General features: G+C 38.9%; 1 protein-coding gene across 2 annotated transcripts in view; it reads right to left on the reverse strand.

The window, feature by feature from the left end:
- The window catches only part of LOC134212934 (pseudouridylate synthase RPUSD2), a 454,550-nt gene that overhangs the window by 101,202 nt on the left and 338,050 nt on the right, over nt 1-15,298 (reverse strand). For both annotated transcript variants that reach the window (XM_062691287.1, XM_062691286.1), the window contains exon 3: nt 3,298-3,385. In XM_062691287.1, the coding sequence (XP_062547271.1) occupies nt 3,298-3,385 (88 nt within the window). The remainder of the gene's footprint in view (nt 1-3,297; nt 3,386-15,298) is intronic.

Genomic DNA, 15,298 nt, shown 5'->3' on the forward strand with positions numbered 1-15,298 from the left:
CTGAAATCGAATGAATTTCCTGGAAATCGAATGAATTTCTCTTGGAAATCGAATGAATTTCTCTTGGAAATCAAATGAATTTCCCCTGGAAATTGGAAGGAATTTCTCTTGGAAGTCAGAAATGAATTTCTGAAGTCGAATGAATTTCCCTGGAAGTCGAATGAATTTCCCTGGAAATCGAATGAATTTCCCTGGAAATCGAATGAATTTCCCTGGAAATCGAATGAATTTCCTGAAGTCGAATGAATTTCCCTGGAAATTGAATGAATTTCCTGAATTCGAATGAATTTCCCATGGAAGATCGAATGAATTTCCCCTGGAAACTCGAATGAATTTCCCTGAAGTTGAATGAATTTCCCTGGAAATCGAATGAATTTCCTGGAAATTCGAATGAATTTCCCTGAAATCGAATGAATTTCCCTGAAATCGAATGAATTTCCTGGAAATTGGAATGAATTTCCCTGGAATTGAATGAATTTCCCTGGAATTCGAATGAATTTCCCTGGAAATTCGAATGAATTTCCTGAATTCGAATGAATTTCCCTGAAATTCAGAATGAATTTCCCTGGAAATCGAATGAATTTTCCTGGAATTCGAATGAATTTCCCTGGAAATTCGAATGAATTTCCCCTGAAATTGAATGAATTTCCTGGAAATCGAATGAATTTCCCTGGAAATTCAGATGAATTTCCCTGGAGATCGAATGAATTTCCTGAAATTCGAATGAATTTCCTGGAAATTGAATGAATTTCCCTGGAAATCGAATGAATTTCCCTGGAAATTGAATGAATTTCCCTGGAAATTGAATGAATTTCCCTGGAAATTCGAATGAATTTCCCCTGGAAATCGAATGAATTTCCCTGGATATTCGAATGAATTTCCCTGGATATTCAGATGAATTTCCTGGAAATTCAGATGAATTTCCCTGGAAATTCGAATGAATTTCCCTGAAATTTCCAATTTCCCTGAAATTCGAATGAATTTCCTGGAAATTCTGAATGAATTTCCCCTGGAATTCGAATGAATTTCCCTGGAAATTCAGATGAATTTCCCCTGAATTGGAAATTCGATAATTTCCCTGAAATTCGAATGAATTTCCCCTGGAAGTCAGATGAATTTCCCCTGGAAATTCAGATGAATTTCCCTGGAAGTCGAATGAATTTCCCCTGGAAATCGAATGAATTTCCTGGAAATCGAATGAATTTCCCTGAAATTCAGATGAATTTCCCTGGAAATCGAATGAATTTCCTGGAAGTCAGATGAATTTCCCTGGAATTGAGATGAATTTCCCTGGAAATTGAATGAATTTCCCTGGAAATTCGAATGAATTTCCCTGGAAATCGAATGAATTTCCCTGGAAATTGAATGAATTTCCCTGGAAATTGAATGAATTTCCCCTGAAATCGAATGAATTTCCCTGGAAGTCGAATGAATTTCCCTGGAAGTCGAATGAATTTCCTTGGAAATCGAATGAATTTCCTGAAATCAGATGAATTTCCCTGAAATTCAGAATTGAATTTCCCTGAATCGAATGAATTTCCCTGGAAATTCGAATGAATTTCCTGGAAATTCAATGAATTTCCCTGAAGTCGAATGAATTTCCCTGAAATTGAAATGAATTTCCCTGAAATCGAATGAATTTCCCTGAATTCAAATGAATTTCCCTGAAATTCGAATGAATTTCCCCTGGAAATTCGAATGAATTTCCCTGGAAATTCGAATGAATTTCCTGGAAATTGAATGAATTTCCTGGAAATCAGATGAATTTCCCTGAATTCGAATGAATTTCCTGGAAGTCGAATGAATTTCCCTGGAAGTCGAATGAATTTTCCCTGAAATTCGAATGAATTTCCCTGGAAATTGAATGAATTTCCCTGAATCGAATGAATTTCCCTGGAAATCGAATGAATTTCCCTGAATTCGAATGAATTTCCCTGAAATTGAATGAATTTCCCTGAAATCGAATGAATTTCCTGGAAATCAGAATGAATTTCCTGGAAGTCGAATGAATTTCCCTGAAATTCGAATGAATTTCCCTGAAATTTGAATGAATTTCCCCTTGAAATTTGAATGAATTTCCCCTGGAAATTTGAATGAATTTTCCCTGGAAATTCGAATGAATTTCCCCTGGCAATTCGAATGAATTTCGCCTGGAGATTCAAATGCATTTCCCCTGGAAATTCGAATGAATTTCTGGAAATTGAATGAATTTCCTGGAAATTCAGGAAATGAATTTCCCTGAAATTGAACAATTTCCTGAAATTCAAATGAATTTCCCCTGCAGAATCGAATGAATTTCCCCTGGAAATTCAGATGAATTTCCTGAAATTGAATGAATTTCCCTGGAAATTCAGATGTATTTCTCCTGGAAATTCGAATGAATTTTCCCTGGAAATTCGAATGAACTTTCCCTGGAAATTCGAATGAATTTTCCCTGGAAATTCAAATGAATTTTCCCTGGAAATTCGAATGAATTTTCCCTGGAAAGTCGAATGATTTTTCCCTGGAAATTCAAATGAATTTCCCGTGGAAATTTGAATGAATTTCCCGTGAAAATTTGGGCGAATTTCCCGATGAAGTTCAGATGAATTTCGAATGGATATCCCGCTGAAATATGGAAGAATTTCCTCATTGATTTTTCGTGGAAATTCAGATGAGCTTTCCTTGAAAATTCGGAAGAATATTCCGTGGTAGGGGAAGAGGCCTCAAAATGCATTTTGATGAGACATCTCACATTCCGGCGAGGCAAAACGCCCTAGAGGGACAAACCTACAATGTACGACGCTTCTCCACCCACTGTCCATACCAGAATGCTGATTCGCTGAAGCAAGGTACGTTGTTCCATAAGTGCTGCCAGCTAGAAGGTGTTTTGTCTCATGAGTTTTCAGCTTTTTATGAAAAGTGAATATTATCAGCCTAGGGCTGAAAACCTCTCAAATAAAGACAAAAAAAAATTCCTACAGATGGCATCAGCTAGCTATATTGTTCAACTGTTGCATGAAGTAAAAATACCCATGAGCATCGTTAAGGGCCGTACACTAATTACGTAATAATTTTTTCTGGGTTTGTAAGATTTTTCCCATGCAAATCATTTTTTATTTATATGGAACGTAAGAAAATGACAGTAAAAAGATCGAAAAGAAAGAGAAAATTCTAAGACGGCGATCGGATTGTTAAAAATAAACCTAGGCAGGAAGTATCGTTTCTAATTCAAATATTGATCGTCATTCAGTAATTGATTAAACATGTATAAAATTTCTACTATGTTCCATGCATTAAGTAAGTCTCTCAATTTACCATTTTCGATGTAGTAGGAGGTCTCGTGGTACCGCTCGTCCGTGAAGCCCGGCCGTTTGGCTTTCAGTGCTTTGGTTTCCAGCTTTGCCTGCAACAAAGAAACGAGAACAAAGAGATGAATTAATATGTGGCCTTCCTCGCAGAAAGTGCTCTTCAGAATTCCAATACGGAATGGTTTACATTCCGCCCACATGGCTACCGGAGAGATGAATGGGACAAATGTTTTGGCAAATAATCGAACCATCGGAAATAAGTGGAACGGTCACCGATAATGCCGAAATCGAGAACGACATAGACAAATATTTGTGAGGAGTTATAATCTGCGATTAGAGAAACGGCTCTTTTAACTTTAAGAGAAAAGAAAGCATCTTTGTTGCTTTGGTAATGATCCACAAGTTAGATTCATTGGAAAACCTTGTTCAAACTTATCTCCCACTGTCAAATGTTGTTTTAAAATCCATAAACAAAAAAAAATCGTTCGCAAAAAAATCTATGCATACTATTTACATTAACCTAACACCCCAAACGCCTCAAACCACAAACAAAGTAAAATTTCGGAAAATATCTTTTACGTCAGTTGAGACTTTTTGTACATTAATCAAAAAATGTCGAGCTCTAAAATCGCTTTAACTGCATGGACATGGAACACAGGAGAAACCCGTGCGTAAGTTCAACAAATTATGCATCATTATTTTCCACACTAAGCATGATCGGCCACTAACAATTTCCATAATATCAATTATATCCATCACTTGACACAATCTGCTAACGTTACCGCACCGTGTCGTCTCCACGATTCGCCAATTTCATAAACGTTCGACTTCAGCTGTGAATAAGAAAACCGTCTCAACCACAGCACAAGGAATCGATTGTCGCCATCGTCGTTCGCACCGGGTCGGTGTGAGAGTCACGCGCGTCCCACACAATCGATTCGCTATTAATGGATTGCCGTTCCTTTCGAAGCAACCGTCAACGAACGATGCGACGCGACACAGGCCACGCAGCAGCGCGGCGTGTGTACGGCTCATAAAATCTCGATTAAGCGATGTCGCAGCCATCAGGTCAACAACATCACCATCAGCTGTAGTACGAAACGATTATGGCACCGTCAACCTTTTAGCCCGGCGCACAGCGCCGTTCCCTGCTAGATGCTCGATGATGATAATGGCCAGCGACAGAACGGGACAATTCGAGATGGGTAAGAATCAGTGACGTGGCTAACATTTTCTACAACCTTACGAATCTTGCTGGCAAGGATAGCTCATGGCCCCTTGCTATGCCTATGCGAAGCATTATGATACCGACGATGATAATTTGAATGATTTTAAAGAGATCACAGGCACGCATCCCTGCGGGAAGTTCAATATTGTGGCTTCCCTAGGAGAGTGGATTCAAAGGTAGATTATTGAAGACCGTAAGCAAAGTGGAAAATATGCTACATTTTGAAGGCTTCCAGGAAAGTGCTCGGGACAATTTTCGGCGTTCCGGAAATGGGAAAAGCGCAAACGGTGCGACGATGTCTTATCGACTTCCCGTTTGCTTCGTTCCTTCATTCCGTACATTTTTTTTGACGGTTTATGAACAGGTGGGCTCTAATGATTACTTTCCGCTTGGATGGTGAGTGTTCAGATGGATGATCAATTCGGTGGTCCTCATTCGTTTTTGAAGGGACGTAATTATGGCGAAGATGAGCAAATATGGTCGTTGAAGACATTGGTTGCCCTAATTGGGGCTTTTGCTGTCACCTGATATCTCTCGGGAAATGAAATTCAATGGGACGTCAATTTCAAAGGGCACGGGTCTTCACAAGACAATGTAAACAAGTTGAATTCGATTAACGAAATTCCGTCCTCAAACATTCCCCCTGTTGACGACAACGAAATTCCCCAAACTTTTCAACAAGTAAATTTAATTACGAACCATAAGAAATTCCACCCAATTCAATTAACAACCAAAATCCAGCAATCTTAATTTCAAAGCCAGCAACTTGCTCAATTATTGTCTCTTCCCCCTCCGGCTTCCGGCCAGCATGGGAGGCCCCATAGATAGCAGAAAGCACTACATTTTTCTCTCGAATTTCTATCCACTCCGGGGCGCAAAACTACGAACCAAACTTTTGCTTTCCGATTTCCAGCTGTTTCTCCGTTGTTAGATAGACGACACTGTTTCCCAGTTTTGGGAGTCCGGAACTAAACCGTCCCTGCACCGAACCCTCGTCCACTCCGATGCAGACATTTGTTGCAGTCGTCTATTTTGCAACAGGAAATAAGTTACACTACGCCAAAACGCAGCAAGCCTTTTGTAGTACGGTACGAGCGAGCGGGCGACGAATGGAGCTCAGCGGGCGGTGTTTTCCCTTTGGCACATCTGCCTGGTTGCATTCGTGTATCGCATGGCGACAATTATTGTTCTGCCCCAAAACTAGATTCGGATTCGCACGCCACGCCGGTAATAGTCAGAAACCGTAATGGGAGCGATTTTTGGTTTGGTGCGGTTGGGGGGCCCTCCTTAGCCGTGCGGTAAGACGCGTGGCTACAAAGCAAGACCATGCTGAGGGTGGCTGGGTTCGATTCCCGGTGCCGGTCTAGGCAATTTTCGGATTGGAAATTGTCTCGACTTCCCTGGGCATAAAAGTATCATCGTGTTAGCCTCATGGTATACGAATGCAAAAATGGTAACCTGGCCTAGAAACCTCGCAGTTAATAACTGTGGAAGTGCTTAATGAACACTAAGCTGCGAGGCGGCTCTGTCCCAGTGTGGGGATGTAATGCCAATAATAAGAAGAAGAAGACGGTTGTACAATATTCATTAGAGATAAACCTGCCAAAAGCTGTCAATTCCGTAACGCTTGATTTGGCAGTTTTGAACCTTTGGCCTCCCTCTCGCAACACTTTTTGTTAATTTGTGTGAGCCGTACCGTGACGCTTCTTCCAACACACCATCGAAAAATCCTATGTTTGCTTTCAGTTCAGTGAAAATTGTCACTAGAAGCTCTTGAAAAATACATCAAAAGTTTCTCTAGCTTTGTTTTTTCTTTTGTATGTTTCTAAATTTTTGTTAACTTAAAGTATTTTTTGTTAAAATTCGTTTGTAACCTGAATTTTGAAGTTTGTCAGTTCTTTACTAGTCGTGTAGGCCAAAGTTGACGAGACACTTTATAGAAGGAGGGAGCTAAGGACATAAACACACTCAGGTTCAACCTAGAGACTATCCATGGACAAAAAATTCAAAATTAATACAAACTAATAATCAACATTAAACATAACAAAACAATTTAGATCTAGAGTTAATAGCATTGGATACAGATTTGTTCAAAGTTAAAAACTGATCGAAAAAAACGGAACGTGGACAAGTAGATCATGTTGTACGGATCTGAAATAAAATTACCGTTGATGCAGTAGAGAAACTCCATTCTACCGGTAAATAAAATCTAAGTAAAGAATGGATGACTAGAAAACAACAAATAGCAAAACAAAAATAAAAATTGGTTAGATTTTGGCAAATACAATAAAGGGGTATGAAACAATTTATTATAGTAATTCGATCAATCTTGCGCGAACTAATTTTACCCACTTTCTGTAATAAAATCATTTGGTAGGTGCGCCAGCAATATGGGATTCTGCTAGGTGGGTCGCATATCCAAAAAAAAGTTGGGAGCTTCTGGTAGAGAAATTCGGCGGAATCTAGCCAGATTATTGGTTCCTTTGATCTGGATATCAAATGTTATCAAATGCACTGGTCTCCGAAGTTGGTATGAGTTTTATGAGACTAAGTCCAAACTCCCAAGATCGTCGAATTCTTCCTCACTTTTCCTCAGGTCGATTAAAGAACATTAGGAACAGAAAATTACCCGAACAAGGATTAGAATCAGAGCACCTGATTGAGAAGCCAGAATTATTATAATTGTAATACCTGTTCAAAACGTTGCAGAATAGCGACAGAAGCTTGTATAGGTTCTGATAGCAGGAAGTCCAGCTGTATTCCTCTCATAATGACTTTCTCTCTGAAAGCTGGTCCCAAAAAGGAGCAATTTAAATGTTAAAAATTTGATGAGAGAAAAATATTTTGACTTAACCCTGTAGGGGAAAGGGGGGCAATATGCCCTAGCTAAGCAAACACTGCTTTATTGTCTTATTTGTAACGCTATCCATAAGTATTTTTACATTATGCATCAGTTAAACAAGATAGTTAGTTGATGTCACTCAAAAACTGTCAAAAATCTCAATCATATTGATAATAATCACATTTCAAAAAAGTGGTGATATGCTGTTGCCGGAAAACTCATAAGGCAAAACGCCTTTTAGCTGGCACTCCTAGGGAACAAAGCGAATCAGCATTCTGGTATGGATAGTTGGTAGATACGCAAGTACATTGTAGGTTAGTGCCACTAGGGCGTTTTGCCTCGTCAAAATGTTAGATGTTTCTTCAAAATGTGGAAATTTTCGGTTTTTCCGACCTACCCATACACTATTTTGACGTAAACAAGAGATTTTCGGGCCGAAGGAAAATCTGTTTTTGAAGTCTGTGACAAGAAACACCTTCCACTCGCTACGTTTTTTTCTAAGGTTGTAGCATTTCCCCTAAGACGCTCTAAAATAATTAATCGTTTTTTTCTAGATCACGTCTATGGTAAATCATTACTTGAGCCTATGGAGCCGATTCGTGGCTCACTGCACATAAAACTAAGGATTTATTTTGTTTGGAAGCCGTAGGTTTATGATTGATAATTTAAAAAAAAAGTCTCCCATTCATTTCGCACAATATTCAATATCTTTCAACCTTTTATTTCACTCCTAATTGATCCAATTATAGGAAATAAAAATGTAGATTCCGAATATTCGCTCTTCGTTGCAACACCACTGAGCCGGAGTGAGTCTTTCCACTTTTACAAAACGGTATCATCATATAAACACCTACCTGAAAATCGTCACAGTTCTCGATACAATCATTGCTTGAAGCTGTTAATCACCACACAATAATTCTAAACTAACGCACTTCAATCCTTCCTATTTGTTCGTTTCACTAGAACTTATATAAACATATTAGAATACATTTAAAAATGTATCCTCAAACCGAACAAAAAATCACCTCGGCCTAAGAACTTCTAGCCGAACCGTGCTGCCAAAAGGTCAGGAGCCTCTTTTAATATGAGAATAATCCTTCATTGTTAATAGGAAAACTGTCTAATACGTTGACGCTTTCATGTTATTTATAATGCTTTCGATTCCAAAAAGTGTAAAAAATATACTTTTCAAATGTTTGGAAGAAATTTGGATGAGTGAATGAATCTTTTCAACCAAACAAAAAATATTATAAATAATACCATCTGGCATCATGTTGTCGTAGAACGTGCATATTTTTGTTTACGTCGCATTTTCTACCGTCCCGAGAGAGAATGAGAGTAAAATGTTGAGAGATTGAGCGAAATTTTGCTTAGGCCGGGAACTGGTTTGAAGTGTGCCGGAAATGCAATCGCTATGACTGAAATGAGTGCTGCACTTGTTAATTTAAATCAAATAAAAGCTGTTTTAAACGATGTTTAGCAAGAATAGCTATTTTTTAAGCAGAAGTGAACCCCATAGCAGTATTGCACGCCCCACAAAATTCAGGAAAATTTGCTTCCTGTCATAAACATCAATTAAATAATGCAGTCGTATGCATGGGAATGGGGTAAGAAACCCAACTTGACGAAATTATTTGTTCGTTTCATCAATCTTACGCCTTATTTATTTCTCTCGAAAATTTTCGGTGTGCATTATAAAAAAAAAATATGACCGCAACGGGATTCAAACCCGTAACACCAACAAAAATAGCATTGGCTTGCGCTAGCCGCACCACCACATCGAATGCTTATTTGGAATAGGTTGTTTGTTCCGTGAAAGCTACTCTTGTTTGCATTGATTGGTGGAGGCACGAAAAGGATGAAAAAAGTGAAAAAACGAGCAAATCAACTTTTCGTGACACTGACAGTGAGAGTTATTTCTAATCAGGCCTTTTTTCTTTCCCGCAAAATGATTTCTCGACGCAAATCTGCGTAAGTGAGCATCCTCTGCTCGTGAAAAAGAGGGAGAATTACGATCCCTATTTGTCAGCAGAGATGTCCTACACAGTTGGCAAAAAATCAGCTCTTTTATTTTTTACAATTTTAAACAATCAAATAAAATACATTTAGTGTAATGGGATTCTTCAAATGTATCTGGACATAGTTTCCATTCAAATTGATTTAATTTTAGTAATGCGGTTCTATATTTTCTGTCAGGCATAATATGTCTCCTTTGTCAAATCTTTGGCCTCGAAAGGATCGATTTACTTTTAACCATCCTATTACCAACTCAACAGCAGCTAACCTATAGCATATTATAATTTTCTAATTCATAATTTTATTGCAAAAAAATCACTTGAATATAGAATTTAGAGAAAAAAAATCAGAGGAAAAAATAATATGCGTACATCTTTTTTCTGCTTTATTATTGTGATTTTTTAAAATTTTATTCAGTTCTTCACATTCAATGAGCATAGCAGCTGCCAAAAATCACCACTCGATGACGTCCCACAAAAGAACAAGCGCCTTCACTGCATGTCAAATATTTGAAGCAGAAAAAGACCGATTTATTTCAATCATGCGTCTTTCCAATCACAGCAGCTAACCATCAAACCGAAACTCGCGAGGAAATTTTACTTTCTATCGCTGAATAATTATTCATCATTCAGACGTTACCACTGTGAATAAATATTCCGCAGAAACCATCGCCGACGGCCATCACTGATGTCATTGGGGTAGCACATGATACCATCATTGTTAATAAATTGTTTGTACCTTAGAAAAAACGCGTCTCAATCAACTGCCGCGGCATGCCGTCCATTTTGAATGATGGATCTAGAAAGGTTGAGGTTGAACTTTCAGCAGCGACAACCGTGACGACCACCACTGATCCAGATAGTAATACACCCAGATTTGTTAATGGTCTGGTTCTAGTCGATTAAGACCTTTAAAGCGTCAATGAAACAATGAGCTAACCTCACGAAAAACAATTACAAAAAAATCGAAGTGTATTCCGGTTACCCGAGAAACTTATGAACACCAACAGCGTGAAAAAACCTGGGTGTACTCCGTGGCAACTGCTACTGGCACCTTCGATGCTGCGCTGCTGTGTCCGCTTTCCGTGCAATCTTGCTTCTGTATAATCTTGAAAATCCATATTTCCAGAAGATTATACAGAAGCGTTGACTCTTCCTTGATCGAGTGGTACTAAACACTAAAAATTTAACGAGATACGACTAAGATATTAACGTTTATAATATTTTCGTGACGCTCTTCGATTTTCACAATCGCAAAGTGAACCCCACGGTGTGTCTGTGACCATTATTAACGAAAAAAAATGTCCATCCATTCTGAACTCGCCTTTCGAAAGATATAATATCCAGGCGTCTGCTATGAAAATTTCAAAATCTTTCATCTAGGGAATCGAAAGTTATAGCAGTTACAAATTTAATGATTTTTGCGTTCGATATCTCACTAATATGCAACCATATATACCGTGAACTTCCCCTGATTACATCTAAATAAATTATCATCAAATATGCAATTTGCAACCTCAATCAACTATAACCTAAAACCTATTCTTTGAGTAATAGAAAAAAAATAGTAAAGGATATTAGAGATAACATTGTACAAATATCGATGGCAAAATAGACAATACAACCACAATACAGTATTCAAATTACAGAATTATTGCACTTCAATCTCCTAATCATACCAAAGTATGAATGTTGTCTATGACAGACAAGTAACTACACTCTGTATGATGATTCTGCTTTTATTAAATATGATAATAGTTGGTAACATAGAATACCGCGCTGAAACAATTTTGCCTTTCATGGGTACTGGGTAGTTAGTAAGACTAGTAACCAACATTTAAACAACAATGTGCATCATTTGTTGTCAGTTATACAACCATCATCCAGTTCGATTCAAGCAGTGGTACGAAAACGAGTTCCATTTGGAAAAAAAATGGGAAACGCTAGATTCCACGAGGAAAACCGCCTTTTCCGAGAACGGTAGACGGAAAAAGCATATATGCACCACTTCGGAACGTCTCAACAATTTAACTGACTTGCTGAACTACGATACATTTACTTCATAAATTAATGCATTTACTACATAAACTAACTGACACAGGGAATACTACTATCCGACTAGAAAATGGAAACCATCGCATTTCCATAAAGCCAGGTAAGAAAATGAGAGATTTCCAAAGACTGAAACTATTTAAGAAATATTTCATTGTCATGAGACGATTTTAGTACAATTCCATTTAATTCCACCAAATCATATTACATATCGTATTTCGACCTCAACTGTATGGTCGTCTGCAGTGTCTCGTACTTGACTCGACTCAAGTCGAGACACTGAAGACGATCTTACAAGTCAACAGACTAAATACTCACGCTCCTCTAATGTGGACGTGTACTATACACATATGGAAGTGTTGGCTTGACAAATGGATTGCGAGTGACTATGACTATGCGTCCAATTTAGGAATCTCGAGCTCATTCAGTAGCCTCTAGGTTGCGAAGGCCGATGGAGTTCCTTCGTAGCGTACTTGGTAGAAGCACTAGTCTACCGTACTGTAGGGACGTGGGTTCGAGTCCTACCGAAGGTAAAGTGGTTACCTCCAATACATTTTCAAATCATTATCTTCCACAAAATATACATATTCACCACATTGTACCACAGCTTGAATCGAACTGGATGATGGTTGTATAACTGACAACAAATGATGCACATTGTTGTTTAAATGTTGGTTACTAGTCTTACTAACTACCCAGTACCCATGAAAGGCAAAATTGTTTCAGCGCGGTATTCTATGTTACCAACTACTATCCTATTTAATAAAAGCACAATCATCATACAGAGTGTAGTTACTTGTCTGTCATAGACAATATTCACACTTTGGTATGATTAGGAGATTGAAGTGCAATAATTCTGTAATTTGAATACTGTATTGTGCTTGTATTGTCTATTTTGCCATCGATATTTGTACAATGTTATCTCTAATATCCTTTACTATTTTTTGTCTATTACTCAAAGAATAGGTTTTAGGTTATAGTTGATTGAGGTTGCAAATTGCATATTTGATGATAATTTATTTAGATGTAATCAGGGGGAAATTCACGGTATATATGGTTGCATATTAGTGAGATATCGAACGCAAAAATCATTAAATTTGTAACTGCTATAACTTTCGATTCCTAGATGAAGATTTTGAAATTTTCATAGCAGACACTTTGATATTATATCTTTCGAAAGGCGAGTTCAGAATGGATGGACATTTTTTTCGTTAATAATGGTCACAGGCACACCGTGAATCCCGGTATAGAAAACGCAGACATAGCCCTACTTCAACACGACTAGAAACAACGTGAGGATAGGGGCGAAATGGAAATGTGGGGGTAAGCTGGGTGGCTGACCATGTTGAATTTCAATAAAGTTGGAGCAAGAGAAGGAGAATTACCATAATTTAGACTGATTTGGTGCTCTCCTTAGCCGTACGGTAAGACGCGCGGCTACAAAGCAAGACCATGCTGAGGGTGGCTGGGTTCGATTCCCGGTGCCGGTCTAGGCAATTTTCGGATTGGAAATTGTCTCGACTTCCCTGGGCATAAAAGTATCATCGTGCTAGCCTCATGATATACGAATGCAAAAAATGGTAACCTGGCTTAGAAACCTAACTGTGGAAGTGCTTAATGAACACTAAGCTGCGAGGCGGCTCTGTCCCAGTGTGGGGATGTAATGCCAAGAAGAAGAAGAAGACTGATTTGGTTACAGTAACTCATATGCATAGGACTGGATTTGATCGCATATGAGTAAGTGAAACTTGTTTACAAAATGTGTTCTGCTCGAGTAGGGCCCAGTTTGGGATTCCGGCGCTATCCGGTCACTTGGAGAGGGGTCTACCAGATTGTGGGTCTCGCACCCTGGGTTAAATTCGAGAGGCCCATCAAAAGCGAACGGGATTAAGTACGATCCCTATTCTTAAGGAAGCAGATGATGTTGGCAGTGTTAGCTGCGTCGTCGTCGGCAAGGGCAGCTCTAGTGCTTAAGAGGATTTCATACGCTTCTTCCGGGGTGTGGTATTGTGGACACTAGGATAGTTAATGTTGAACCGTATTGTGGATCCACAGCTTTCGCATGACGTTTACATATCCACCGGAAAGACGGAAATGGTGAAACTCTGGCCGTGATATCTGACGTCATCAAGGAAGTCTACCCGTGTGTGGCACGGTATTACGAAGTGCACTGGAATCCAATGGTGCTTAAGCTGTTTTTGCTCTATAGTGTCGAAATTACTCTATCTGAATAGGATTAGGACCGGTTTACTCGATTGGTACGTAGCGGCGGTAAAGGCCGCAGCAACTCCGACAGTTATCCTGGAGACAGTCAAATATCATTAAGTTTGTCGCAGTGACCCTGATTCCAACATCACGGCCTGAAACTGGCCCTTCCGTGAACAAGTGTTCGTTTTGAGCTTTGGAGCTATTTATTGTAGCTGTGGAGGAGTGCCATGTGAACCCATGCCACTGCTGGGGGAGACCGACCCATGATTGAACAAGAAGGCGAAAAGGCGGTTTGCGACAGATAGCGCCAGTTTTTACTAGGTTCATTATAGTTCTGTAGCTGACCTGGATTTCGTGAAAATGCGGCAAGAAAGTGAGACCCCGATCAATAGAGACTCAAAGAACCTTAACTACCGTCTACGGGGGTGTCATTGGGCCAAAACGTGGTATGCTCCAAGTAAATGTTACAAAGCTCTAGTAGTTAATATTGGAATCAAGTTGTAATTAGTTAGGTACAAGCTTGAACAATAAATTTACCACTGTGTGGGGAAAAAATAATAAATGAGAGAAATTCTCGCTTAACTTTTCAAAAGGACCTAAGTAACATTTTTTTTCATGAACTAATTTAAGTACTGCAATCGAAAGCTTTCATGTTTTTCTGTTGATTGCGCTATTCAAATTAATTCATGAAAACAATGTTACTTAGGACCTTTTGAAAAGTTAAGCGAGAATTCTTCAAAGTTATATGTTGTTTAAAATTGGCCCATTCTCACCCCTCACAGGGGGTGACATTGGGCCAAATACAATAATGTTCAGCGGTGACGATGCAACGATTCAATCGTTCATTAAAAATAATTGCCTACATTACGGCTTTTACCAACTATGTATGGCAAATCAACCAAAGGTTTGGCCCAATCTCACCCCTTTTTAGCATGCATTGCTCGTTGCTACGAAAAAACAGGACCGCTTAATAAATATTCATAAAATTCGATAAAACAACAAACAGATTATCGTAACATGATCACCAGGTATCCATCGATCTAAAATTTAGTTATGTAATAGATTTGTGGGGCATTACTGACACTATTTTAATACGGGTTCATTTGATCAATAAGTTTATAGATTCAAATTCCAAGCATTATGGTACGAGCACAATTAATCCTTGGAATTTGTTTTGTGATTTCCTAGACGTGAATTTTAATATAATTTCGAACCGTTTGAAGTTTTCATCAAAATTCGTAACAGTTTCTGAGATATTAGAAGTTGAAACATTTTTCGTTTTTGGCCCAATCTTACCCCCTAGGCCCAATGTCACCCCGAACGACGATACTTTACGGTTGGGGATAAGATGGGAATAAGAGCTATAGGCTGGGATCAGATAACTGACGTCTAACTCTGCAAAAACGCATCCGAATGCAATTGCGTGTAGTCATGGAAAAACCCACTGAAGTAGCCCAGCAGAATACTGCGCTGCTGATAGAAAGCAAAACACACCGTTCATGGTGACGAGGAGTTCAAGACAGAACCTTTGGGTACGTCAAATTCCTCCTGGTATGCCCTCGAAGCGTGATTTCCGCTGAGCACTTGGCCATGGGAGAAAATTGCGGACAAAAGCCTCATCGAGCTTGGACACACAAGAGGTCTGCGAGATAGGCCGATATTT

The sequence above is a fragment of the Armigeres subalbatus genome, chromosome 2, assembly GCF_024139115.2.
Source record: "Armigeres subalbatus isolate Guangzhou_Male chromosome 2, GZ_Asu_2, whole genome shotgun sequence".
NCBI classification, from domain to species: domain Eukaryota; kingdom Metazoa; phylum Arthropoda; class Insecta; order Diptera; family Culicidae; genus Armigeres; species Armigeres subalbatus.